This window comes from Kogia breviceps, chromosome 14, assembly GCF_026419965.1.
Source record: "Kogia breviceps isolate mKogBre1 chromosome 14, mKogBre1 haplotype 1, whole genome shotgun sequence".
Lineage (NCBI taxonomy): Eukaryota > Metazoa > Chordata > Mammalia > Artiodactyla > Physeteridae > Kogia > Kogia breviceps.
In genome coordinates, this window is record NC_081323.1 from 27241106 (window position 1) to 27268644 (window position 27539).

Sequence of the window (27539 nt, forward strand, 5' to 3'; positions counted from 1 at the left end):
TTTATTTTTGGCTGTGTTGGGTCTTCGTTTCTGTGCGTGGACTTTCTCTAGTTGTGGCGAGTGGGGGCCACTCTTCATCGCGGTGCGTGGGCCTCTCGCTGTCACGGCCTCTCTTGTTGTGGAGCACAAGCTCCAGACGCGCAGGCTCAGTAGTTGTGGCTCACGGGCCCAGTTGCTCCGCGGCATGTGGGATCTTCCCAGACCAGGGCTCGAACCCATGTCCCCTGCATTGGCAGGCAGATTCTCAACCACTGTGCCACCAGGGAAGCCCAAGAATGTGGTTTTTAATGAACAGGAACAAAATCACAAATGCTACAGTGTTCTAAAAGATTTTTATTTGCACACCAGACCCTTAGCCAAACTTGCTGTGCCCTTGAAGTTCATCTAGTATCTGCTTCTCTGGACTCAGGACCCCTCCTCCTTTGCCAGGAATGTCCCTTGAGGCCCTTTATCTGGGCTGCTCCAGGCTGGTGTCACCAGCTGACAGACAGAGCCAATATTATTGTAGAGTTTCAAGTCTGCACAGTCCAAAAAAATGAAGGAATAAAACATTTATTTCAGCTAGCTATTTGTTCCTGTTATCCATTGCTGAGTAACAAACCAACCTAAAATGTCTTAGTATAAACAATAACCATTTTATTATGTTCATGGACTTGGGATCAAAGATTCATACAGGGTACAGTGCGGATGGTTTGCTGTGGTCCACATGGGGCCCATTTAATGGGTAATGGTCTGTAGTTTTCTCTTCTTGTGATACCTAAGAGAAGAGAATGGAGAACTTGGTGTGGGGATGAATATAAAGGGAAGGCTCGGTGGAGGAGAAGAGAAGATTAAAAGATGGTTAAAAACTAAAGTAATGGAGGAAAGAAGAGAAGGTTTGTGGGGAGGGGAGGTGAACGGCATTACATAAGAAAAGGTAGGGAAATGGGGAGGAGAAGTGACAGGGAACCAGAGCATCAAGTCTGATAGGGGGTTAGCAGGGGTTTTCTCACATACATTCCCATCCCAGGGAGCCCTGGCATGCACCCCAGATCTGAGGTCCCTGTTCTAGGGCGCTGCCAGAAGTAACCACGCCTGTGTCTGTTTGACTCTCCACAGCTCCCCTTCGCTGAAGGCCTGTATCATTTTTATCACCATGGCCTGGCAAAGGCCAAGAGGAGACGCAGCCTGCACCATCAGCAGCAGCTGGAGAGAGACCCCAGGGTGAGTTTTCCTGGAAACCTGCCGCAAATGAGCCCATTGTGGGGGTGTACAAGGGAGCAGGCAGGAATTTTGAAGTAAAGGCACTTGACGTGTAGGCCAAATGGATCCCTTGCAGAGTGGTCCTGGGGACCGTGCTCCTCTGTCTTACGCGTAATAATTAAACCGTCGACTGGCCAGAGGTGGGGGAGTAAACAGGAGTACCACCTCTTTTCTGGCTTTTTCTCCTGCATTACCATGTGAGGACTGCTGGTTGCCTGGGGACATGCTTTGGCCTGGATGGATGGGAAGACACCAAGCAGTTTTAATAAGTCATTTTCTGGACGGTTTCTACTGGTGAATCCACATGCTCTGAGGAGACTGCCATGCCCCATATGGCCAGTGAGCGATCAGCTCACAATAGGCGGTGGGCTTCTCCGTGTCCAAGGATGACTGAAGCCACAAGACCTGCTCAGCCCCTCTTCCCACACTGTTCTTTCTGATCTAAGTTACCCCACGCCCCATGTCTTCTGGATGCTCATGACCCCACTTTTACCTCCAATCTTTACCTTGCTCTTGGACACCAGCTCTCATTTCCTACTCCCTTTCCCCTCAGAAACCTAAATTCAACTTTCTTGTAACCAAACTCATCATCCTGGCCATAAAGCAGCTCCTTTTCCAGTGTTCTCCCTTCCTGTTTTCTCAGAATAAGAACTTTGGGCGTCGTTGAATCCTGACTGTCTCCCCCCCTCCGCCCTCCCCACTCTCATTCAACTGGGAGATTCTGATTTCTCATATGCAGTTCACCACGAGGGAAATTAGTAATCCAGGCAATTTGCTCTCTGTACACTGAAGGCTTCATACCCTCTTCCCCAGGACTTGGGCGACAGTGGATGTGAAGAGGGTCACACGTTTGAGTTAGAGGTTTAACATGAGACTCCTTTGGAGCCGATGGAATCTAGAATCATTCTTGTGGGGCTTTTCATGTGAACATTTGACTGGGTTTAATGTGGCCTTTAATTAGGAACACAGATGAAACAGACTCCCCCGCAGATCACCAACTGACAGGCCACAGGCAATTTTCCTTTAACTCCTCAACCCAGGGGATCCCACGTTCCCTAGAGTGAAAATACTGCTCTGAGAAGCCACTTTATCTTTGCTTTTGCAGTAAGATCCAAGCTGCCGGTGCTGTCAGCCCATGCCCAGCATTAGTAAAGGGTTTGCTGTAGAAGCTGGCACCGTTACCTAACGGAGAAGCTCTCCTTTCTGTCATCACAGCCTTGGCCTGGCTGTATCAGTTCAGTGTCTGGGGATGACCTTGAGAAGCCCTGGACAGGGATGCTGCCTGTCTCACCTGTGGACCCAGAGTGGCTACCAGCAGACAATGACCACTCTGGGGCAAGTGACACTGGTTTTCCCTCTGCTTCCTACCTGCCCTGTGATCTTACCCTTTATGGCCAATTTTTTACTTTTATTTATATAATTCTTAAAAGTTCCTTTGGTTTCTTTTCTTTCACAATTAAATGCATTGCCCCGAGATCATTCAGAGAAGCACATAAAAGAAATTGGGGCAGAAGGAAAGTGGTGCTTAAAAGGCTTGGATAGGGAAAGAGAACCAAGGAACAGTGAAACTAAGAAGCCGTTGTTTGTTTCAGAGAGACTCCTCAGGCCCATTAGGTTAAGATTTTCTTATTTTTGCACTTACTTGAAATGATCTTTGAAATGCTGATTCTTGAAGTGTAGAGTGATGTTTATGAAAGAGAAGAAAAGATGGGATGGATAATAAGGAAGGAAATCATGTATTGGTGACTCCAATCATTTGTCTTTCTCCTCAAAATAGTATCGCTTTTAACCAAAAGGAGCATCCATTCCCCATTGCCCAATATGAGGTCCCGGTAGCCATCTGCTTCTACCTGGTGGGGGTATCCATGTACCTGCCCACAAAGACCAAGAGAAGAGAGCAGCAAAACTAAGGTCGTCAATCTCCCGTATCTTTTATCTGCCTTCTCATCAAGGTTAAATGTCAGGGCTGCTGTCAATAATAAAACCATTTTAGGAAAAGAAATAAAGCATAAAACCTCATAATTCTTTGCAAAATGAAAAAAAAAAAAAACCATTAGATTAAGGCCTCAGTCTTTCCTGCAGGATGTTCCTGTGGTCACCTAATTTTGGCATCGGCTGATAGGAATCGGGTGACTACTCTTAAACAAAAAGCATTGATGATGAGCAGTACAACAGCAGTGTTATGAGGATTCTGGAAGCCCTGTGGGTTTCTAGACCTTAAACTAAGGGCAAATATGTCGAGTCAGGATACCTTAACGTGGGGTTACCCAAGCACATTCAAACAGGTTTCAAAAAGAGAAGTAAATAGAGTATAGAGAGGAAAGGGGAAGGATCAGGTAGCTGAAAAGGATCCTTTTGTCTCTTTCACAGACGTTGCAAGTTACTTTTCATGAATCAAGATCTTAAGAGCAAGTTGTTTTATCCTCCCCTGAAACTTCGTTGTCTCCTAGGCTTATCAGCTTTAATCATGCTCGCAGCCCCAGCTTCCTTCTTCCCCTGTCTCTGCATTACTTCCTGGCCTCTCTCACTAGCTGTCCCCTGGCTTGTGAATGACAATACAGAGCCCAAGGAGCCATGTACATAAGTCCGGGAGAGTTTCAGCTTCTATAGACTCTCTGGGCTCAATCTACCTAGGTAGCTTTTTAGCCAGAGAAACTACCAAGATCTCCTATCAACCCAACAAATAGAGAAGAAAAAGATAGAGGACAAGCTTACTTTTGGTTTTGTTTTGGCTTCAGAACAGAAATTTCAAGGATGTTTGTCCCTCATTTCACAACTAACTTTTATGTTTAAGGAAAAGGAGAAAACGACTAGAAAGGGATCACATGGACTTTTTGTCCAGGCCAATACAGGGCTGCTTTCAATATCTTTATATTTGTTCATCAATATTCAGGGCAATAGCTAAGAAAAAGATTCTGGTGCAGACTGTTTTAAAGGTATTCTCTTGCCTTTCCATTTCTTTCTGCTAAAAAGACTAGCATAATGCCATGTAACATCATTTAGATGCTAAAAAGCAAAAACTGTGTCTTTTTAATTTCTGGGTATCCTTGTATAGTGCAGTTCTCAGCACACAGTAGATGCTCAAAAAGTGACTGTCAAACGAATAGATGGATGGTTAATGATTTTTTTCAGAGTTTTAATCTATGAAATAATATTGTTCATCTCATCTTAGGTTTTCATTGCTATTCTAAAATGTGCATCCACTAGGAAACAGAAGTATAGTCTTCTTTCTAACACTTCCTTTAAATACATTCTTAATTGTGGGTCAAAGAAACCAATTCATTTCATCATTTTCAAGTCTTGTCACTGAAAATTCTATGAGGAACCAGTTTTTAATTTCCAAAGTCACTCTGTGTTCCTGATCATATTCAAAGTCACAGTGCAACCACCGAAGCAAGAACAACATGTTTGGAAAGTGTGTGGATAGCTAAAATAATTTGAAGATGTAATAAATAAATCCAAAGCTGAAATGAAATAGTAAAACCAAAAATTCCTTCTCAGCATCAAGGTCAAGAACAAATAATCCATGTTCAAAACCTCTGTGACATTTGTGAAACTTTAACTAAGAGCAGCATCAACAAATCTTAAAGTCAAACCTAACTGTGGTCCACAGTCTACACATCAAACCCCATACATTCTACAAGTACTTGAAAAGCTGCTGGGGAATAGATTTATTTAAGACATTTGTTTCACAATCCTGTTGAATCATATCTGCTCATCTGACATAGAGAGCATTGAAATGAAATACGTTCAGAGACATAAACACTCACATCGTTCAATAACACCCACCAGTTATATGGAAGCCAGATAATTTAACAAAAAATAACCTGAACGTCATTTGTTGCGAGAAGTTATATTTGATTCAAGAATTACAAACGTTTATTTCCTTTTCTCAGCAATGCTACTAGACCATCCAGTTCTCCCTTGGGATCATTTTTACACCCGTTTCGAGTCAGAAACTCCTATCGGTCCACTGAAACCTTTTCTCAGTTCCCCGGTCTCAAAGAATGTTTCATGTTTCCTCTGTGTTCTGTACACAGGAGCTGTATCTTCCTAGCTTCTTCCTCATCCAAGTGTATTCACATGTCTTATGACCATAGGTATCAGCACATGATCACATAGTGATTCACTTCTGTTCTTTAAAGATCTATTCCGAGCATATTTGTGAGTTTTCAGGGCACTCCAAAAACCCACAAAAGTTAGTTTCACTGGATAGTCCTCAAAAATCTCATAGAACGATACAATCTGAACAAAAGAGAATTTTGCCTATTCTTTAAAACTAACTGGACATGACTGGTGTGATCTGTTTGTAAAAATCTGAATAATGAGTGAATCAGGCTTCCTTTGTCCATGGGACTTAATAATACAATAATTGATATTATTTTTTAATGGATTCATTATCATAGCTGAAACTCAGGTGGTTGACAGAAGCTGGGAATGGTTTGTAATTGCTTTGGGTCCTTCAGAAGTTCAATCAAGCAACGAAATTCATTTACCTTCTTCCTCCACAAGTTACATGAAATTTTGTCATAATCGCTAAGCTCTTAGCTTCCAATCCTTTTCAAATACCTAACATCTGTCACAGTAATTTGTAATGATAAGGACAATCCACTTGATGTATTGTGTCTTTCCTTGGATTAATATTAGATAACTCTTTGATCACAGTCGTCCCTCAGTTTCCACAGAGAATTGGTTCCTGGACCCACGCGAATACCAAAATCGCAGATGCTCAAGTCCCTTATGTAAACGGCATTGAGAAGTTGGCCCTCCATATCTGCGGGTTCCACACCTGCGGATACGGAGGGCTGACTGTACTTCGATTAAAATTAGGAGAAGAGAAGAAAAAACACAATTATGTTCTGGAAAATCTACTTTCAAATAGAAAATGTCGTGGAGAAAAATGCCTTCCCTCACTTTTCGTTTTGGTTTTGACCAAACCTTCGTCCAGTGGGCGTGTCCTCTCCTTACGTCACAGTGACGCATGAGAGTCTCAGTCTGCGGGACTGGTAAAAATAGAAATTAGATCATTTTAGTGCCTTAAAAAAAAAATTATAATCCCACACCCCCGATAAAATAGGTTTATTTGGTTGGTTTTGATTTTTTTTTTTTTTTGGTATGCGGGCCTCTCACTGCTGTGGCCTCTCCCGTGGCGGAGCACAGGCTCCGGACGCGCAGGCTCAGCAGCCATGGCTCACGGGCCCAGCCGCTCCGCGGCATGTGGGATCTTCCCGGACCGGGGCACGAACCCACGTCACCTGCATCTGCAGGCGGACTCTCAACCACTGCGCCAGCAGGGTAACCCTGGTTTCGATTTTTATACCTTAAAAAAATTGTTTCTGTTTTCCACATTTCTTTTTTTTAATAGGTTGTTTTTTATCTTCATACTTAACTCTAAAATGGTGAGGTTTGAGGTTTTGAGATACTGCTCTAAGAAATGTATAGAAATCCCCTAATTTATCTTCTGAATGTCTTCTTTAGGGAAAAAAAGAAAGCCGATAGATTTAATTATATTTTACTTATTTAGAAACACAGACAGGGTGAGTTTATTATAAATCATGTAGCAAATACAATAGTATTTTGCATTTCTGTAGAGCTTTCATTCCAGACGGCATTCATGGCTGCCTTTTCTTCATCTTCTCCTTTCCTTGTAGCATGAGTTGGACCAACAGATGCTATTCCAACTTGAAATGGAGGTAACAAAGAGGTTGACGTGTGCCTGAGTCGCACATGAGTTTGAAAGCCCCAAACAGCAGTTCAGGTCCCCCAAAATGGTGACCATCTTTTCCAACCTGGATTTAGGTCTCTTGGTCAGACAAGGGAACAACCTATTTGGAATTGGGATTCTCACGGGGAAAAGACTGTCCATGATGCACGATCATAAGAGCTCAATGGTCCATGAATAAAGCCGTGCAAGTATAGAGTTGGCCAATGGTGGGGTTTGAAAGTGCAATGAAATTCCCTTAACTCTTGGGGCCTCAGAGGCACAGATTAGCCGGAATTCCCAAGAGAGACTCCTCCGTGGGATAACAAGGGCTCATGGGTGCCTCTGGCATGTCTATTGCAAACAGAGAAATAAACTGGGGACATATGGAACAGAAATAAAGTGATGTGGATGCCAGAGAGCACAGAATAAGATAGTGAAGGAGAGACAGGGGCACAGGAAACATTAAAAAAAAAATTATTGGGTGCGACTCAGCCCAAAACCCACCTCCCAACAGTTGTCATGTGACCCCTTCAGTGCCTGGACCTTTCCTGTTCTGTTAACAGCTCAATTTTCCATCATAAAAAAGGGAACCACCTTGCCTACCTTGAAGAGGCGAATCACTCCATAAGGAGTGCATAGCAAAGTTTAGCATCATTTCTTCCCCTTTTCCTCTGGTTTTCCCTCCCTGCTTCTCTCCACCTTATTTCCTCTCCTCAAGAATCCAGAAGCAACAAACACACGCATTTAGAATGTGTGTCTCAGGGTTCGAGGGGAAAGCTGCTTTACAAAAACTGAACTACTAATGCAACTGCACACATGTACAGCGCAATCCATTAGGAGGGCATTTGGGCTCATCCTTCTCAGTGCCCAGCCAGCCAGCTAGTGACCCTCTGCACATAAGTGAGGAGAAAGCAAGATTACGCTCATGACATTTCTGCAGGAACCAGACCACTGAGTAAGAAGAGGCCAGAGGAGATCTCTCTGGGGCTTCCTCAGTTTAATTTGATAACAACTGTAAGACTAGTTCGTGTCTGTTGAATGCTGTTGTCTTACTTTGGGTTCCCGCAAAAAGCAAACCCTGAGACAAGAACTTAGAAGAGGGTCACATATTTGGGAGGCTGATTCTCAGATGCACAAGAGAATGAGTAAAAGGATGGAGGGAAGTGAGGAAAGCAAATAGAGGGTGAGATTTTTAGCAGGTCTGCATTGTAGGCAGCTGAGACTCAGTCCCACTGGAGGCCCTTCAGAGCTGTCCCACAAGGAAGGCGGTTGCCTGAGGAGTAATCTACTAGCTCTGTCTCTCATTTTTGAGCTGACCTGGGATGTTAAATCCCTGGCACTTCCGAACTGCCCTGTGCACAGGCTGAACAAGCCTCAGGATGCTGGAGAAAGTCCCCAAGCAGAGTGGCAGATAGAGTTGCTTGATGCAAGAAGCTGTCAGCAGTGGCAGGTGAACTCTTACTGCAAATCCTACCATCCAACCTGTGCTAAGGATTTAGCAGGCATCATCTCATTAAACCTCAGATATCTCCTGTGAATTAAGTGGTATCAGATCCCCAATTTACGGGTGAGGAAATGAGAGTTTAGGGAGGCTCATGACTTACTGACTATCCCATGGTTTGTAAGGGGTCCTCACACTGCATGGTGCTGCTCTGTCACTGGCTTAGAGTTTAAAAGCTAATTTCCCTCCTCCTCTGCACAAAGAGAAGGGCAGGAAGATTCCAAAGGAAACATTGATTCAACGCTTTGCCTTGAAGCTTTAAAATATAATTCAGACAAAAGAGACCCAGAGAGGGTAAATGACTTCTCTGGAGTCACACGACCATAACTGATGGGGAAGAAATAATAAAACTCACGACTCCTCACAACACCACATCTGATTTAAGTAAAAAGCTAAATGAGGGACTTCTCTGGTGGCTCAGTGGTTAAGAATCCGCCTGCCAATGCAGGGGACACGAGTTTGAGCCCTGGTCCAGGAAGATCCCACATGCCACAGAACAACTAAGCCCGTGCACCACAACTACTGAGCCTGCGCTCTAGAGACCACGTGCCACAACTACTGAGCCCGCATGCCACAACTACCGAAGCCCGCTCGCCTAGATCCCGTGCTTCGCAGCAAGAGAAGCCACCACGATGAGAAGCCTGCACACCGCAACGAAGACCCAATGCAGCCATAAATAAATAAATAAAGCTAAATGAGGATTGATACTGCTTACAAACTTGTGATTCTTTTTTTTTCCGTTGCGGAGCACAGGCTCCAGACGCGCAGGCTCAGCGGCCATGGCTCACGGGCCCAGCCGCTCTGCGGCACGTGGGATCTTCCCGGACCGGGGCACGAACCCGTGTTCCCTGCATCGGCAGGCGGATTCTCAACCGCTGCGCCACCAGGGAAGGCCAAAACTTGTGATTCTTTAAGACCTTGTTCTCACTAAATAATAACTGGATTCTCTAAATCAGAAATAGTGTAATGGGAAAATATGAAGTTCCATCATTGGCTTATGTGATTTATATGAATTCAATGACCTCAGCTATAAATAGAAAAGTGAAAAAGGAGGGGAAATAATAGCAAGGTGGGCACTTCTGCTCACAATTCTGCTCAGCTGGGATATGCCCTGGAGTGGCGTGAATAAGTAGAGTCACCTGAGAATGCAGTCGGCCTCTCCCTCCTCACTCAAAGTGGGAGCAGCTCACCTTTCTGGGTGAGAGACTCCAGCGTTTAAAGATAATACTTTTGAAGCAAAATATTTCCTAAGCACAAGCCAACGTGTTCGTCTGCTGCGTGAACGATAGGACAGGACCAGATTCCTGAGGAAGGAAATTCCACACGTTTGTGATGTACTGAGACACGGTAGATTGATTTCTAACTTTCCTAAGAAATTTTCAAAGTTCATTTTGACCGTGCATAGTTTGCACTTTACTCACTTCAGAACCCTATCCCTGCGGTGTGATTTCTCTACACAAAAGTAAACAAAGATGGTATCTTAGCTTGGATTTCCTGGAAACAGACTCTGAGGTGGGGAATTGCATGTATAGAAGATGTTTCTAGTAATGTGGTGTGCGGTTTTCATCTCTTGTGGTTCCCTTCATCCTCAAGCCAACAACACACATCAAATCATTCCTGTGCTTCACATCTCTCTGCTTCCTCTTCTGCTTAAGGCTCCTGTGACTCTGGTGGACCCACCTAGATAACCCAGCATAATCTCCCTCTCTTGGTCTTAGCAGATTAGTCACCTTAATCACAACTATGAAGTCCCTTTTACCATGTGATATATCACATAATCATGAGAGTAACGCCAGGGTCTGGAGACCACGGGGGCCAAAATTCTTCCCTGAGCCTTGGTCTTTCTGGAAGAGTTGGCATGCCTCTAGGGTCAGCAGCTTTCTCCAGGCAGCCCAGCTCCCCCGCACTGCCCTGCTCCGGGGATTGCATTTAGCTCAGAGGGAAACGTGAATCTGTAGGCACGCAACCTTGACCACACTTCGAGCCCAAAGGGTGAAGCTGAGAACCCACGTGGAGCAGCTTCTGACTTAGCATCCCAGCTGGTGACCAAATTCGTTTTCTAGACACCTCATCAAGAGGTTGGCTCAGCAAGTGTACACCTTCATGGGTTACGCATTTTGAGAGTGACTTGACAGCATCTGGAGAAGGGAAAGTGTATTGCGGGAGGAAGCAGAGGAGAGATGCCTTCAGTGGTGCTCTAACCTGTGGGAAAAGCTGATCTGCCCTAATCTGCTGGTTTTATTATTCAGCAGGGAGGACTTTCTGTATCTCCTCTGGGCGCTGCAGATGTGCCTGGCTTCCTGCCTCAAAGAACTGCTGCCAGTGATATAATTAACTCTTTGTGGGGAACAGGGGAGAAGTGTTTACTATGGATTCAGAAAGGCACAGGCAAATCTGCTAAGGAGTAAGCCAGGCTCTTTCTAGCTGTTGTGAGCATATTTTAAATGATCACTCACGCTAGCACACGTACCAAAAGAGAAGGAAGGACACTCTGGAAGACACCCTTCTAGCAAGCCCAGGGATCTCAGGGGAGTCTTTACTGTCTTTGGGAGAATTCTAAGAAGCTCTAATGCAGAGGAAAGCAACAGGGAAAGAAGAAAGTGCTTCTGTATCGTCTTCATAACTCACAAGATGATGACCCTCCAATGGTGAGCTGGCAAACTTTTAGGATTTTCTACCAAAATCTTCAATGTTTTTAAGGCAAATTTCTCCTGACCTGCCTTACCTCGTTCCTTCCCCGGCCTTCCCCAAGATGCAAAGGAAATGCCTTTAAATATCTAAAATGCCTTTATTATATCACCTAAAAATAAGCATTTTGTGTACGCTCATTAAACTCACAATATAACTCCATTATCTAGTTGCTTGCTAGCAAACCATTTATTTATTCAGCAAGTATTTACTAAGCTCAACTACATGCTGAGCACTGTTCTAAGTACTGGGACACAACAGGGAACAAAACAGACCAAGAATTCCTCCCGTGAAGCTTATATACTAGTGGGGATGAAGGACAGAGACAAAATCCAGATGAATAAAGCAATTACATGACTGCTGGTGAAGGTGTTATGAGGATAAATAGAGAAAATTGTGAGGGAGAGGCAGTGCCAGGGGAGGGGTGTTATTTTATAAAAGGCATCCAGGGTTGGCTGCTCTGGTAAGGTGACATTTAAATGTACACCTGAAGGAGGTAAGGAAGGTTTCCATATGGTTGTGGAGAAAGGGCATCCCCAGCAGAGGAACCAGCAAAGGTAAAGGCCTCGTGTCCAAGGCGCACTTGATGTGTTCTGTGAACGGCGAGAACACCAGGAAGGCTGAGAAGATGGGAACCCGGAAGAATAGGGAAAGAAATGAGGCCAGCAAGGAAGCGAGACCAGAGAAGACATTACAGGTCAGGGTAAGGACTTTGGATTGACTAAATGAGATGGGATTTCTCTACTTTGGGGTGAATTATAGATGATGGGGTGGGCATGGGGGTGCACTCTGGAAATCAGGGAGATCAGTGCAAGGTGATGGCAACTTGTCTGAAAGGATGGTGGAGAAAGGATGATGGCTTAGACCAGTATAGAAGCTGGTTGAGGTGGTGAGAAACAATATTTAGGAATATTTTGTGAAAGTAGAGACTTCAAATTTGTGGATTCTTTTGTTGACAGATTAGATAAGGAATGGGAGAGAAACAGAGAAGGCAAAGGTAACTCTAGAGCTATTGGCCTGAGTTATTAGCACATGGAGGTAGCATTTATGTGGATGGACAGATTGGGGGAGAAGCAGGTTGTCTGGGAATGGGTAGGGAATCAAGAGAGTAGTTTTAAGCATGTTAACGTTTGAGGGTTGCATTGAGCATCCAAGTCGAGAAGTAAAATAAGCGAAGGGATTTAAAAATTTAGGATAGAGTTTGGAGCTGGAGACATAAAGTGGGTGTCGCCCACACATTGATAGCATTCAGTGCCATGAGACTAGTTGAGATTATCTAAGGAATGAGTGTAACTAGAGAAGACAAGCTGTGTGGGATGGAACCCTAGGGCATTCTAGAATGTAGAAGCCTGGGAGATGACTGGGGACCAGCGGAGGAGATAGAGAAGGGACAATTAATAGAGAAAGAGGATCAGAGGTCAAGCAAAGACTAATCTAGTCAATGTGCCCTACCTCGTTCACATTTTACCAGAGTATCTTGGCCGTCCCTATAATTATTTCTTACGAACCACTTAGAGATATCAATGGAATATGCTTCTTCAGTTTTTCCATCTCCAATCTATTTTTTCTGAAAGAGTATTGAACTTTATGGTGCAAACATGAGATTATGAAATAAAAATGGTGGCATGAATTTTATCTCAACCAGACACTGCTGTATCTGTGCTGGATGGTGTCACATTTGACTCAGAATGGATAAGAACCAAGCTTCTAAAACCTCAAGCCCAACTAGGCAATATCTCAGAGCCAAGACCCGTTCTGTGAGCTGCTGGGTGAAGTTACTGGGAAACAGCCTCTGTCTGATGTGGCAAGGGGAAAATCTGAGTTGGGCATTTCTATTCAATTTTAAGGAACTATAAAAGCTGTGAGACAGATAAGTTTGATTGTAGACCCGAAGGTAAGAACCTTAATCTGCAATTAAGAAATACAAAAATCCAAGCTGTGTTGATTCAACCTTGATCACATTTTCATGATTTCAGAAAGATAGAGTTCTTAAAATAATTCCCTGTTAAGATTCAATATCTATCTAGAAAGTAATTCCTCACTCCTTAAACCACTGCTCCAAAGTGAATTGTATTCAACGCTTAGCTGAAGGAGGCTATCAGTGTTCCTTAACGATGACATGAACAAATGATTAAAATAAGTATGTCTATCTGGCTAAGATCATGTTTCATGAGACAAAGTTATGTTTGGAGTTGGACAAGCCTCAGAAAGTTTTAAAAAAACCCTCTTCAGCTATTTTTAAATTGGTTTAGCCATTTTCCTTTTATGATGTCCATTGACATGTTTGTGATCACATCTTCATCCATAAACAAGCTTTGTGCTCTTAAATCTAAGTCAAGGGAATTTAGAAAATGAGAGGAATTGAATTCTTACCATTTCAGGTAGTTTCAAACCCTTCTGGGTTGAGGAGAGGAAATGACTGAAGCCAGGTCTGGAAAAGAGTAAAAAGCAGCGAGACAAAGAGATTCAGGTCTGAATAACAATCCAGTTGCTGGAGTTTATCTAATTGGTTTCCCATTATCTGTACCAAAAATGTTGTGTTTTCCATCTTCTCTCTGGCAAGTATGTCCCATTTAGCAATAAAGAACTAACTGCCTGAGAGAAAACAGGTAAGACAAAACAATTTTCTATTTTCCATTCTCCTTGAAAAGGAAGAGCAGCCCACCCCATGTAAAGAATTGCTTAATGGATGTCAGTTTGTAAGGACACCTCAGAGAAATGACAGGAGAAAGCCCTCCCAGAGAGCAGAATAAAACCAAAGTGGTTCAAATCTATTGTGTGGAAACAGACTCAAATAATTGCCTACAAGAGAGAAAAGGAGCGTGAAGGAGGGCGTGCAGCTTGAGGTTGTTTTGGGGTTGTAACACTAGCTCTGATACCAACTAGCCACATTTCCTTGACAAACCGTTTTATCCCCCAGTCTTCAGTTTCCTTGTCAACACAGTAAAGAGTGTAGACTAGTTAGCCTCTGAAGTGTCCCTTCAGGTGTTGATATCTGAGATTCCAGGGGCAACTCTGAAGTTCCTCCAACTGGTCGAGGTGAAAGCCAGAACTAAAACCCAGATTTCCCACTAGTTTGTGATCCTTCCTTTGCATGTCTTTACTTTCATCTGAGAAATGGGGATTTTCTTTAAACCAATACTCTAAAGTGTTTGGAAGAGCTACCATTTATGTTAGTATGCTCATCTTTTACAAGAAAATTTCACATTGTGTGTTGTTCAAACTAGTTCATCAGAGCCCTAAAATTCCACTTCTTGCCTCAAGGGAACTGCTGGATGAAGAGGTGGAGGTTTTTCATCCACCTCAAAGATAATAGGTTCTCTATCCTGTTTTATGAATTGGGATCTGGTGTAAGATTTTGTTTGGCAAGCTGGGTGTGATGGAGATATTTCAACTAAAAAAATTAAGTTTGAAAACTAGTGATTTCTAATTAAGTTCTATTCTCCAACCCAGTCAATCAGTGTGTCAGAACAGGGTCACAAACGGAACTCCTAGAGAGGCTGGGCAAATAAGTTACCAGCTGAGGTGGGTTGGGTGTAAGCAAAGCAGTAACTCAAGCAAGAGGACAAATGATCACATTTTCTTCTGCCTCTAGGTGGGAATATAATAGGGAGTGGTGGGGACTGTGGAAAACCAGAGTTACAACCCTGTCAAAAGGAGGAAGCAGAACCTCTTCCTCAGATGATTGTCACCTCACAAAAATGGAGGTCCATGGTTGCCAGATATCCCAGTTTTTCAAGAAAATCAGAAAATGCCAACCTTTATGCAAAATCTTTGTGCTTCTTAAAAGTATTAGTGACTAAATAAAAAAATTCTTAACACATGAAAAAACTGAAGAAAATCTGTCAGCAGAACAGATTTGTCCATGGGACTCCATTTTGTGCTCTGTTCTCTTCAGCCTCCCAAAACAAGATGACTTGGCATCGGGCAAGTCACCTCTATGACAAGCCCCCGACCTCACAGTTTGCAAAGGTGGTCCGCATAAAAGGTCTTCCTTAAGGCAACCCCAAAGCATTGGGACACAATCCAGGTTCTGCTCTCTGGGGCCAAATAATTTCCTCCTCCATTCAAGAAAGCTCCAAACATTTGAAGATAGTTACCATGGCCCTGGACCTTCTTCAGAGTAAACATTCCTGGTTCTTTCAGATGTTTTCATTGAATTTGGTCTTATTTCCTGGCCTTCCTCATCACACCACTCTGAACATTGTCTGAGAACTAAACAGACAATCCAGCTACATTCTGATGATGTCAGAGTAGCACTGGAATCTTATTTCCCATATTTGAAAGCTGTTCTTCTATGAACATACCATAGGATCACTTTATCCTTCTTTAGAGGTCACGGATCTTATATTGATGAATACTGACCCTACAACTAGCCAGAACTTCTAGTTTCTGCTCAAATATGCTGCAAATCAATCCGTCCTTGGAAGATGGGATATTGGTCCCAAAGCAAGGACTTAGGTTTAATTTTTGGATGTTTCATTTTATCAGAGTTCATTATGACCCATCAAGGTTTTGTTGGATCCTGATTCAGTCTCCTTCCTGTCATCTCTGATTTTGATCAACATCAATATCCTCAACCTGTTCTTAATAAAAAGGTTGAATAGAACAGAAAAAAATGACAAAGCTCAAAACCCTTTGTCCAGGATGATATAAATCTATTACTATAGACCCTAAGGAGTATCTCACACTGACCTCATATTGAAAGGAAATTATAAAGTACCCAAAGCCCCCCAAACAGCATTCAGGTTAAATGAAAAACAGTGTCTCACCAGGGAGGCTATTTGAAGACTGGGTTTATATAGCTTAACTGCATCACTCTGAATCTAGTTGATTTGTTTGTATACACTGCTCTCTGAGCAATCAGTTCGTTTCCCATGGAGCAATCTAATTCAGCTATTCACATGACCAAAATCACCAGACCAATCAGTTTTCAATCTCGTCTTTAGAGGTAATTTGAATTCACTTGATAATTTGTCCCCACATCTGCAAATGGTTGTTTAATCATGAAAATTTTTAATCAAAAAACCAAAATCAATGAGTAATCATCAATGCTAATCATGAGAGTACCAGGTGGCACTCATGTGTGGACCAAATCAGATTTTTCTAAAACTTAATACAGTGATTCCTTTTTAATGAGTAAGTGAAGACATCTCAGAAATAGACTAATTCAGCTAAGGATCATATTCTCCATGGCTAAAATATAACCTATCATTTGACTTCTATCAGAGCACTCCAAAAAACTCCTCTACCACTTATTTATGTGACATGTGCAAGTCACTTAACCTTCACTAATTGCCTCTCTTTTACCATCTGTATCATTAAGTAACAATGAAAGTCCAAATGTCTGAAATAAATTGCCTTAATTTTTCATCTCTATCATGGAATCACGATGAAAGTGCAAACGTCTACAAATAAATGCCTAAGATTTCAAAACTATAAGGGTGACTTCATCCTTGAATGTACATAGTTGTTTCATAAATACATTATAACTTTTGCCAGAGCAGAAAAGGGGATGGTGTCATCAACTTCTTTTGCATTTTCTCCCACTTAATTCTCCACTATTCTCCTTTCCCGCCTCTACTCCATGAAAATTTTAGTGTGAATTAAGTCAGTGTTCCTCAAACTGTATTATGTTGGGGTCTTTGCATTTTCTACCAGAATGTTGTGAATAATAAAAATATTAGTTAAGACAAGCTAGATTACGTTGCCCTCACGTCCCAGTGGTTTGATGTACAAATGTTTACCGTACACTCGTGCTGCATGGCCAGCACGCGTCCATGGGGGCCCTGATTAACATAATCTTTCAGTAACTGATGCTGTTGAAGGTTCCAGCATCTTGAGATGCCACCACCCTAACATGGCTCCCGGGGCACTGGAAGAGAAAGGGGAAAAGGTAGCATGATGAGCTGAACCTGCTCTTAAATGCTTCATCTTGAAAAGGACACATATCACTTCTCCTCGTCACCCATGGGCCAGAAAGAGACACCACGCCTGAGTCAGCGTGAAGAAGCCGAGAAGTGGAGCGCTCCTCTGTGCTCAGGAAGTAGAGAAAAACTAGACGTGGGGAACAGTAGAAATCCCCTGTACGGTGCATTGCTTTACTCAGAACCATAATAAAAATATGAATAAAAGCATGTTCTAACTTTATGGGTGACTCCTTGGGACTGAGACTTTCCTATAAGCTTGGCACTCACGTTTATAATTATATTGGCAGCAATTACTACCATGCAGTCTCTGGCTAGTGAGAACAGATGGGGCATTTGTGCCAAACTGGGGACCTTGCATTTTGCTAAGATGTCTAGAACAACATATCTCACCACGTGTGCTCTTCTGCAATGTGACCTGGCCCTTCTCTATCAATAGCTAGCGTCTATTTCTCCATCCCATGAATCTGAGCAGGGCTTGTGACTTTTTGTGCAGTAGAATGTGGTAGGAGTGATGCTATGCCAGTTCTTGATATAGCCCTTACCTGACCTGGTAGCTTCCACTCTGGCCTCTTGGAACCCAACTGCCATGGAGGAAGTGTGATTACCCTGAGAACACCCTGCTATTAGAAGGCCAAGCCAGATGGAAAGGCTGGTATGCCATGAGGAGAGAGGGACGCTAAAGTGCACACAGACACGGACGTGGGAATGAAGAATCATCCTGGAAGTGGTCCCTTCAGCCTCGGCAGCCACTCCTTCTGCTACTACCTGGAGACAAACCACCCAGCTGTGTCTCCTCTGAACTTCAGACCCACAAAATCTTGAGCCAGATAAAAGAGTTGATACAAGGCACTCACTTTTGGAGTAGCTGATTGTACAGCAATAGATACTTTTCCCACCATTCAGCTGGGGATGAATCGTGGAGGACTGAGTCAGGCATGGAGCCTGTTACAACGGACAGACAGGCTGATCCCTGAGACACTACACCTCAGTGGTCTGTAGCGTATCTGCAGGGTCTTTTCGTCAATGATATTTCTTTGGGTATTATGCTGTGTATATTTTACTTGTAAACCTGTGTTAGCTTCATAGGTATACAGGAGGTATAAGCATTAAGAGTTGCTACCAAATTTTATTTTGTGTATATTTTAAATAACCTGCCAGGATGGGGAAGCCAAGGAAAAATGGTTTTCCTTATAAGAGTCCATTCCTTGTTTAGGTTTATTCAAGTTTAAGAAATTAATGAATTTGAAAAAGATCTAAAAGAGGTGGGTTTCTCCAAAGCGTGAACTTTGGCGTGAGACAAAAGCAAAATGGCCCTTTCAGGGCAGAGAGATCAGTGGGTGCCACATGAGGAGCCACGTGAAGAGCTGCATATGGTGGTGGGAAGAGTGGTGAAGGCAGAATCAGGAGTTGTGAGTTCTAATCACAGGTCTGTCATTTATCATCTGTGTGGGTTACACAAAACCACTTGGCTTTATGGTCCTCCACGCCCCATCTGTGACATGATGAATGACATCGACCCTGCTCATTTCGTGGTGTTACTGTGGCGATCAAAGAAGATGAGAGATGGAAGTTTTCTGAAAAATGTGAGGTGTTGTTATTGTTCACAGAGATTCAGGGCAGCATTTTAAGATTCATGCTGAAAAATCTAAAAATAACCTGATGAAAAACATGTAGGAAGTGAATTTAAAAGAACCTCAAAATTATTTTTTAAAATGCAAACCTGTGCCTTACCAAATAGCAGATTACATTGGATTTAAATTTTCTTTGAAGTACAAGGAAACTTGCTGTCTGCTGGGTTGCTTGGTCTGGAAAAAGAGGGTGAGTCCAGAGCTCTTGCCGCTCTCTGAATTCCTGTAACCTCCTAGTCTGCCTGGAGTGTAGACTTGTGGTCAAGTTTAGGAGCTTTGGTAGATTCAGGTTTTAATCTCATTTCCACCACTTCATTCTCCAACTGCATAAATTTACATAAGTTATTTAGCTTCTCATAATCTCATCTGTGAAGTGTGGTTAGTATTAATAGCACCTATCTCAAGGGTTGGTGTGAACATATCATGAGATGATGCTAAGGTAAGTGATCAGAAGATGATAGCCGTGACTAGTAATATTTTACTCTGCAGTGTATAATTACAAAGTGACTGATACTGATTTCTGAAAATTACCTATTTTAGCACGTTTATTCACTGCAGTCCTTTCACAATTTTACGCATATGTCATGAACACATCACATTTAGTTGAGTAGGTGATTTTATTTTCACTGTAATTTTGCCAAAATAATACAGATTTAAAAATTAAATGCAAGCCTTAACATTAACGATGGCAATCTTTTGCCCCACCTCTACCAAGTCCCAGTCCCTCAGAGGCATTATCCATCAATGCTTTAGCTGTTCCTTGTGTTAAGTCCCCATTTAAAAATAAGAGGTGTATGCTGAAATGTGCTATTTCATCTCAGATATAGTCTATTGACTTTCTTCTATGGAGGGTGAGAATTTTACTTCTTCAAATGCAACACACACACACACACATTTATATTTCTTCCAGCTTTTGAATACAGTAGTCCCCTGTTATACCTGGGGAATATGTCCCAAGACCCTTAGTGGATGCCTGAAACCACAGATGGTACTGAATCCTATATATACTATGTTTTTTCCTACACATACACACACCTATGATAAAGTTTAATTTATTAATTAGGCACAGTAAGAGACTAACAATAGCTAAAAATAAAATGGAACAATTATAACAATAGACTTTAGTAAAAGTTATGTGAACGTGGTCTCTTTTCTATCTCGCTCAAAAGATCTTATTGGACAAATTTAATGCCTTTTCTATCTTAATGAAGCACTTATCACTCACCATGGCCATAACCTTTACAGTTGGAGGTGCCACGGCAAAAGTAGCACAAATTTCTTATTTCTTCACAGTTTCACAGATAGAAGATTCACCCTTACTGTAGATCTTAGCAACATCAGCATATGATTTTTTTCTTTCCTTATTAAGTACAAAACTTTCACCTTTTTACTTAAAGGAAGCACTTTATGGCTTCTCTTTGGCATATTCGAATTTCCAACACAGCATCGCTACTCTTGTGATTTGGGGCCATTATTCAATAAAACAAAAGTTACTTGAACACAAGCACCAAGACACCTTGACAGTCAATTTGATAACCAAATGACTAAGGGATGGACATGGGATGGAGTGGGATGCTGTGAGAATATTATTATTGATATTTTGTATTATTATTTTGATATTATTATTAATCTGATAACTTCTTTCTCTGCTCTCTCTTATGGAGACCTATCAGTTTGTTGTTGGGCAAATTATAGGATAAATCTTATAGTTTTATTATTTTTCTTGTTTTATTTCCATATTCTTTGTCTTTTTGTTCTACTTTTTGAGAAGATTTATGTGTGTCCATATATCCATATATATGTTGTGTGTGTGTGTATATACAGATTTTTTTTAACAGCAAGTGCTCTTTCTTGTTCCTTTTGTATAGCATCATGCTCTTGTTTCATTGATGTGACTTCTATTCTCTGCAGAGTTTTCCTCCTAGCTCTTTTGTTTTTATTTTTTTTGTTGTTTTCAACCAAAGTATTTATTAATAACCTCTATGGCACTTGATGCATAGGTTAACGTAAAAAGATTTTTAAAAATACACTGTTATATACTTCTTGATATACTTGTGTCACAAGTGTAGTATTTTCACTATATAGAATGGATTAACCCAACTGAGAATGACTTGCTTTAAAATATTCCTGTATATTGGGTTTTTAATTTTTAAAGTTTCAGAAAATGCTTGTAATGTACCCTTCCATGTAGGTTTCTGCCATATAGAACTCCTAGTTCTTTTAAACTTTTGTTCTACTCCCTGCATTTTCTCTTTCCTCTGAGTTCATTATTTTATGGTTAGTTAGTATTTATTTGCTTAAACTTTTATTTTAGAGTATTTTCTCAAATGCCTGGTTATCCTTAGCTGTCCATTCATTTTTAAAAATTGATTTGAACCTCTGTGTGCCTGAATGGAGACACAGCCTTTTGGGGGGAGTACCCCCAAATAACTGTAGGTCCTATCTCTTGATCATGTCAGTTTTCCAAAGAGGAATACACCCACATCCAGCCTGGAGAGCAAAGTCTGGCTGCTTGCACTCTGGGATCTAATCATGAGAAGGGAATATCATGGTGCAGTGGTGAGACCATTTCAGTTAATCCCCACTTTTAATATAATACCTATTCCCAGCTCTTTATGTGTTTGTTATTTCCAATACGGAAACGTTCTGGTTCATTTTCCAAAATAGTAACCCTACTTGTTCTCCATACAGATTTTTAACACCTCTCCTTGCCTTTGATGTGGTTGGTGCCTCTGATTTTTGAGTGTTTCTGGGATGGCATGGTCTGAGTCAGCTGCATCTTGTTAGCTTCTCCCTCAGCGTACACTTCGGTTCCAGCTTCCCAGTTCAGTTAAATCAATGACACTTTTTTGTCTGCAGTAAATAACCCATAACATGAAGTCTACCCTCTTCTCAAATGTTTAAGCGTGCAGTACAGTGTTGTTAACTGAAAGCAGATCTCTATAACTTTCTCGGCTTCTGTGACTTAAACTCTATACTCACTGAACAGGAATTCTCCCTTTCCCCCTCCCCAAGCCCCTGACAACCACTGTTCTACTTTCTGCTTCTATGAGTTTGGCTACCTTAGATACCTCATATGAGTGGAATCATACAGCATTTGTCCTTCTGTAACTGGCTTATTTCACTTAGAATAATGTCCTCAAGATTCACCCACATTGTAGCATATGACAGGGTTTCCTTCTTTTAAAAATTTGTTTCAAACTTGTTACTACATGTTACATGTCGTGAGCACGTGTGATTGAGCAATTGAGCACGTGTGTAATTGCTTCTTTCGGGTAGCCACCAGAAATGGAACTGATGGGTCAAAGTTGTGTTTTGACCCTGGACTGAGGGTTAGGCTTCATCCCACAGAATTTGGACCTGGGCCCTTTGTGTTTCAGTAAGTGTGGCAGAGCCTTCCTCTCATTTTCAGAGTCACCCAGAGGAAGTTCACTGGTGGCCTAACTAATTACGCCTTGTCTGCATTTAATTTTATCCCACTATGTGATGGACTCACCTCCCAGCTGTTGAGACACCTGATCTCTGATGTCCCCAGAATCAGTGGTCGCCTATTAATGCTGACCATCAGACTGGATGCTGCATCCAGTACACTCTGGCATCGCATGCAATGGAACAGAGTAATGGGTTATGAAAGTCACAGAGGACCTACGCCTAAGTGTTGTGGGACATATATAATAAGTAGGTGGCTTTGTTCCAGAATTCTTTGGTAAGGAAAATAGTCCAGCACCTATCAGATCTGTCTAAGACAAATAGAAGATTCTCCATTTACTCCTCCCTTCAAGAAGTGGTAATGAGGTATACCTAGTGCCAGTGTTTAAGGTCAAAAGTAACCTAAATAATTAATTGCCATTCTGCATGTCCCATGAGACTTTCTAGCTGTCCAAATAGGTATATCTGCAAGTAAAGTATAGCAAATGATAAACTCCTAAGTCAACAGTTTGGGGACCCTACGTCTCCTGCAAAAATCAATTGTTCGGATTTGCTTTTCAGCAACCTCACTGGATTATTCCACTCTACACACCGCACTTTTACACGCTCAGCAGGCCTAGCAAGCGATGTAAATACAGCATGGAGCCGAATCTGATATTCTGCCATCTTTGCCTTCTCCCTCTTTTCCCTGAAGACTTCCTTTATGTCCTTTTTGAAACCATTTTAGTTGAATGTGAAGTGGTCCTGGTGAAGTTCACCATCAAGCCTCTCTATCTGGGTCAAACTGGCCCTGTGATTCTCCTTCTCAGTTGATTTACCACTCCTATTGACTTCCCATCTGCTACGCAGACTTTGGAGGCAACCTCTTTATCCTTCTAACTGTGCAGTGGAATCAGATGTCTCCCATACCTGCAATGGCCCCTCACCTAGTTTCAGGCCCCCTGGAACTCCCTTCTTATCTGGACACTTCCCCTGACCCTGATGAAGAATGGAGGTCAGAAGAAAAGCCAATGAACTTTGAAGTCAGGTGCTCCTGTCCCCTTGGGGGAAAACCTTAGTAAGGTCAGGATCCCAGACTTGGGTGCTTTATACAACTAGTTACAGCCTTTGCTATACCTGGCTTCCCATGGTGATGCTGAGAATGTCTCAAAGACCTTCCACCCAGGGAGGTCTTTCTACCAGCCAGGGTGGTTGGTCCGGGCATGTAAGTGGCCCTATGCAATGTTTCTCTTTACTCTAATTAATCTGCCTACTTAACATGGGTGGAATGGCTTCTTATCTTGGATAGTCATCTTTATATTGGTTGCTCCCTATTGGTTGCTGTGAATTCCAATTCATGCTGTATCTGTTAGCCAAGCAGGACATTTAAGTACCTTTTCCTATAGGAATGAGAATGTCTCTGAACCTTGGATGTTGCCCTGGCTCTCTCACCTGACTCCCAGGTACACTGTTCCTGCATGTGGATGGAGGCTTTCTCTGGGAATTGCGGGGAATTCTCTGAGATCCTACTTGACTGTTGTTACTCTGACGCCCAATAAACCACTTGACTGTTGCCCTTGGATACCGCCCTATCCTTATATCCATTCTCAAACTTTGAGCTTCCCAGTGCCATGTGCACAACCCATAACAGCACTCTCCTGCCCTATAATTCTCTATTACTCTGGATTCATCTTTCAGAAATTTCTTATGGCATATGCTACCAAGGGAACCCTTTCTTATTTTCCAATGCAGTTAAGGGTTTTAAAAATATCTGTCTATCTCTGTATCATCTATCATCCTGTAATATTTAAGGAATTGAAGGGGGGTGGCTCTCAGTGTGCTATTTGTGCTGATTCCTGTGTAACTTTAAATATGGAACATCCATGTCTTTCCTTGGCTGTGCTTGCTTTTGACCCAAATATAATCTCTAAGCCATGGCAAGCTTACTCAGGGAAAGAAAGAGGGAAGCGCCCCATTGTTGTATCAAATGCAGATAAGCTCATGCCAATATAATACCTCGTCCTCATCTTTTTTATGTAGCTCAGGATAAAAAGAAAATCTCCAAAGGAGGCCTAAAGAACAGCCACATTAATTAAAGGAAAGTTGTTTTTTTCCTAAGAAGTGTATAATAACGAGTGGACGAGCAAAGGAGACTACTCATTAATGGAAATATTTCCTTTGAAAGGGCATACATGCTGTGAAAAAAGTGTTATGCCAGACTTTTCTTTTTAATGAAGTAAGACCTTTTGTCTTTTTGCTATTTATCACACAGGCTGGAGAAAATGAGTCTGTGAGTCTTGTAGATAAGCTACCATGATTTGAAGATTATTCAGATCTCAGGTTACTTATTTCTCCCAGTTCTTAGGGAACATTTTTCTTCACTGCTCATGGTCTAGTGTGAAGGATGGTTAGAACTGGGAACCCCTTTAGGGAGTCAGACCTAAGTGTGGCGGCTTAGACCCCATCATCCCAGTTAACTGATCAACCACTTGCCAATAGCATCTTCTGTGGGTCCTTCCGCAGTGAGCACCTGGATGGGAAGATGACCCCTTCCCTCAAGATGCTACAGTCAAACAGGAAAGGAAAAGGTCCTATAATAGATAAATGGATGGATGGGTGGATAGATAGATAGATATAGATAGATAGATAAAGAGACTAGAGAATAATTGAAGACTCAACTCTGAAGAAAGACCTATAATGAAAAAAGGTATTCACAGATAGGGGAGCTTAGGCTGAGTGAATCCTTAAGGAGGTTTCAAGGAGGTGCAGAGTAATGTCTAGTATTTGCATGATAAGCTGAGATCTTATTTGGATTTCATTTTGCTACCCTGCTCCCATCATGATGGTTACACACAGAAATGGCCTTGGAATCTCCAGAAGAAACTGGCCAATTCAATGAGCATAATCACTGCTGGACCAAAAGGAGGGATGCTGAGGCTGATTTCCTCACATGAGGTATCTATATGCTAGATCAGGCCTGATTTCTATTTCTCTATCAAGCCAGAGTATGATCTCAAGGGTAAGCAATTTTTTTTTAATTTGCGGTACGCGGGCCTCTCACTATTGTGGCCTCTTCCGTTGTGGAGCACAGGCTCCGGACACACAGGCTCAGCGGCCATGGCTCATGGGCCCAGCCGCTCCGCAGCACGTGGGATCTTCCCGGACCGGGGCACGAACCCGTGTCCCCTGAATCGGCAGGCGGACTCTCAGCCACTGCGCCACCAGGGAAGCCCTAGCAGGGGTAAGCAATTTTGACAGGTGCTTAAGGCTTCAGTTTCTTGTGATGAAGAACTAATAGCTGTCTTGAAACGCTAAGGAAAGAGGCAGAGGACAATTAGATTTCAAGTTGCTAAATCCACCTTCCAAATTGAATTTGCAGCCACACCCAGACCAGGATCAACAGGCAGAGAAATCACTTATCTACTTCACTGCTACTCAAGCCTCTCTTTATGGCACAGATGAACAAAATGAGCCTCGTAGAAGTTTTCTGACTTTCCTGAGATGACCCAGTTTACCACTGCTGGTTGCGTGGCTGGAACCCACATCGCCATCTCCCATGTGTATGGCTCCACTGGTATTCTCGGTTGATATTTAGATCTTTGGCAGGCATCTATATAGCACCCATGTAGCCCTGACTCTCTTGGGCATCCCATAGTATTACCTCCACCCCCACCCTCTCAGTGGGGTTGGGAGTTTACAAAGCTCTCCATCCTCCCCGAGCACTGTGTGAGATGATCCAGAAGGTATCATCGTCCCCACTTTGGGGACATTGTTTCCATGAGACAGAGAGACTGAGGTTTATGGAGCTAACAAGTCAAAGAGTGAGAATAACATCCACATCTTCACTAGTATCAGTCTTGGCCTCTGACTACTTCTTAGCTCACAGGACTGACCGAATCTCCTGGGACTCCCCCTCGTGTTTGGCTAACTGTAAGGTTCAGCATGCAATTATTGGCAATGCCTTTCATCCTATCCATGAAGCATCTCTCAGTTTTCCCTGAGGCATTTCCTACTTGCCACTGTGGCCATTTGGCTCTTCCTTCCAGGAATTACATCTCCTGCATTTTCCCTGTCATTTCCTTGTGCAAGAGAGCAGGCTCACACAAGCTGTAAATCTCTCAATTGCCCTGAATTCTTGAGGAGACTGTGTTCTGAGCTCCTCCTTTGGACAAGGGTGGATAGAGTGGCCCCATGAGATGAGTAACCTTCAGACCGAAGCTTTGCACACATCCTGGGTCTCTTCTGCCCCTGGCAACCATGACCCATTATTACAGTTAAAGAATCAGGAGTGGAATTCTCCTTCCTCCAGATCTAGAAGTCAGGCCATAGTCTACATCGTTCAGGCCCGAGCACATCACAGGCCCACCTGTGGCTCAGCACTGTGGCCTCAGAGGATGCTTGAAAAACAATCTGACTACCAGAACCCACGGGAGCTGCTGCAAATATTCCCATATGACAGTAACTGCAGATTTATCATTGGTATTTTCAGTTAAATTGTATTTTATATGAATTTTAATTGATAGAAAATATAATTTTCAAAATCTGCAGAAAATGCATATATATAAGGTAAAGATGGCCAAGACTGTCCTCCAAATAAAATCTCCACTCCGTTGTTCTTGTTTTCTCCACATAATGAGGAAACTACTCTTCCTGGAGCCCACTGCCAAAAATTGGCAGTAAAAGAAGGCGTTACTACCTGGCTCATGAGGCTACTTGAAAATTATCTGAAATAAAAACAAGCCAGAATCAGCATAATAGTGTATAACAAAACCCAGATGCCTCTTGAATAAAAGGTTAATCAAATGCTAATGTTAAATGAAAGAGTTTCAAAGGCAGGAGGAAGAGTGTTGAAGATAAATGGGGAAATTAGGTGCAGCCTCCATGCACTGGAAGAACAAGCTCTGCACAGAACGTTTTTGAAAGGAAATTAACCTTTTCTTTAACACCTAGAATGTGTCAGATGCTTTATAAGAAATGTACTAAATACCATTCCAGGAGTTTAAGCTTAAAAAAAAATAACCAAAAACCTACTAAGATGCATATGAAGGGAGAAAAATGTAGCAATTGCTGTGATGCATTGAATATTACCCTTCCGCCATATTTTGGTAGATGTTTACATATAATCCTGGTTTTGTCAAGAATGCAATGTCTCTAAGCCCACCTGCTTTGCTTCATGGATTGCAGACCGGTCCTGGCCTCACTTTCCAACACCCTCAGCCTTTGTCCCCGCCCTGCTGGAGGGGGTCATGTTCACAGTCTGTATCCATGGGGTTCTCCAGAGAAACAGAACCAACAGGATGCATATGTAAAGAGACAGAGATTTATCTTCAGGGATTGGTTCATGTGATGGGGAGGACTCAAAAGTCCTAAATCTTCAGGGCAGGGTGGCAGGCTGGAAATTCCAAAAAGAGTTGGTGGTGCAGTCTTGATTCTGAAGG

General features: G+C 42.4%; 1 protein-coding gene across 1 annotated transcript in view; it reads left to right on the forward strand.

The window, feature by feature from the left end:
• Window positions 1-27539, forward strand: part of PCSK2 (proprotein convertase subtilisin/kexin type 2) — a 214948-nt gene that overhangs the window by 19608 nt on the left and 167801 nt on the right. Inside the window, exon 2 of the mRNA XM_059036368.2 lies at window positions 1099-1203. Within this exon, the coding sequence (XP_058892351.1) occupies window positions 1099-1203 (105 nt within the window). The remainder of the gene's footprint in view (window positions 1-1098; window positions 1204-27539) is intronic.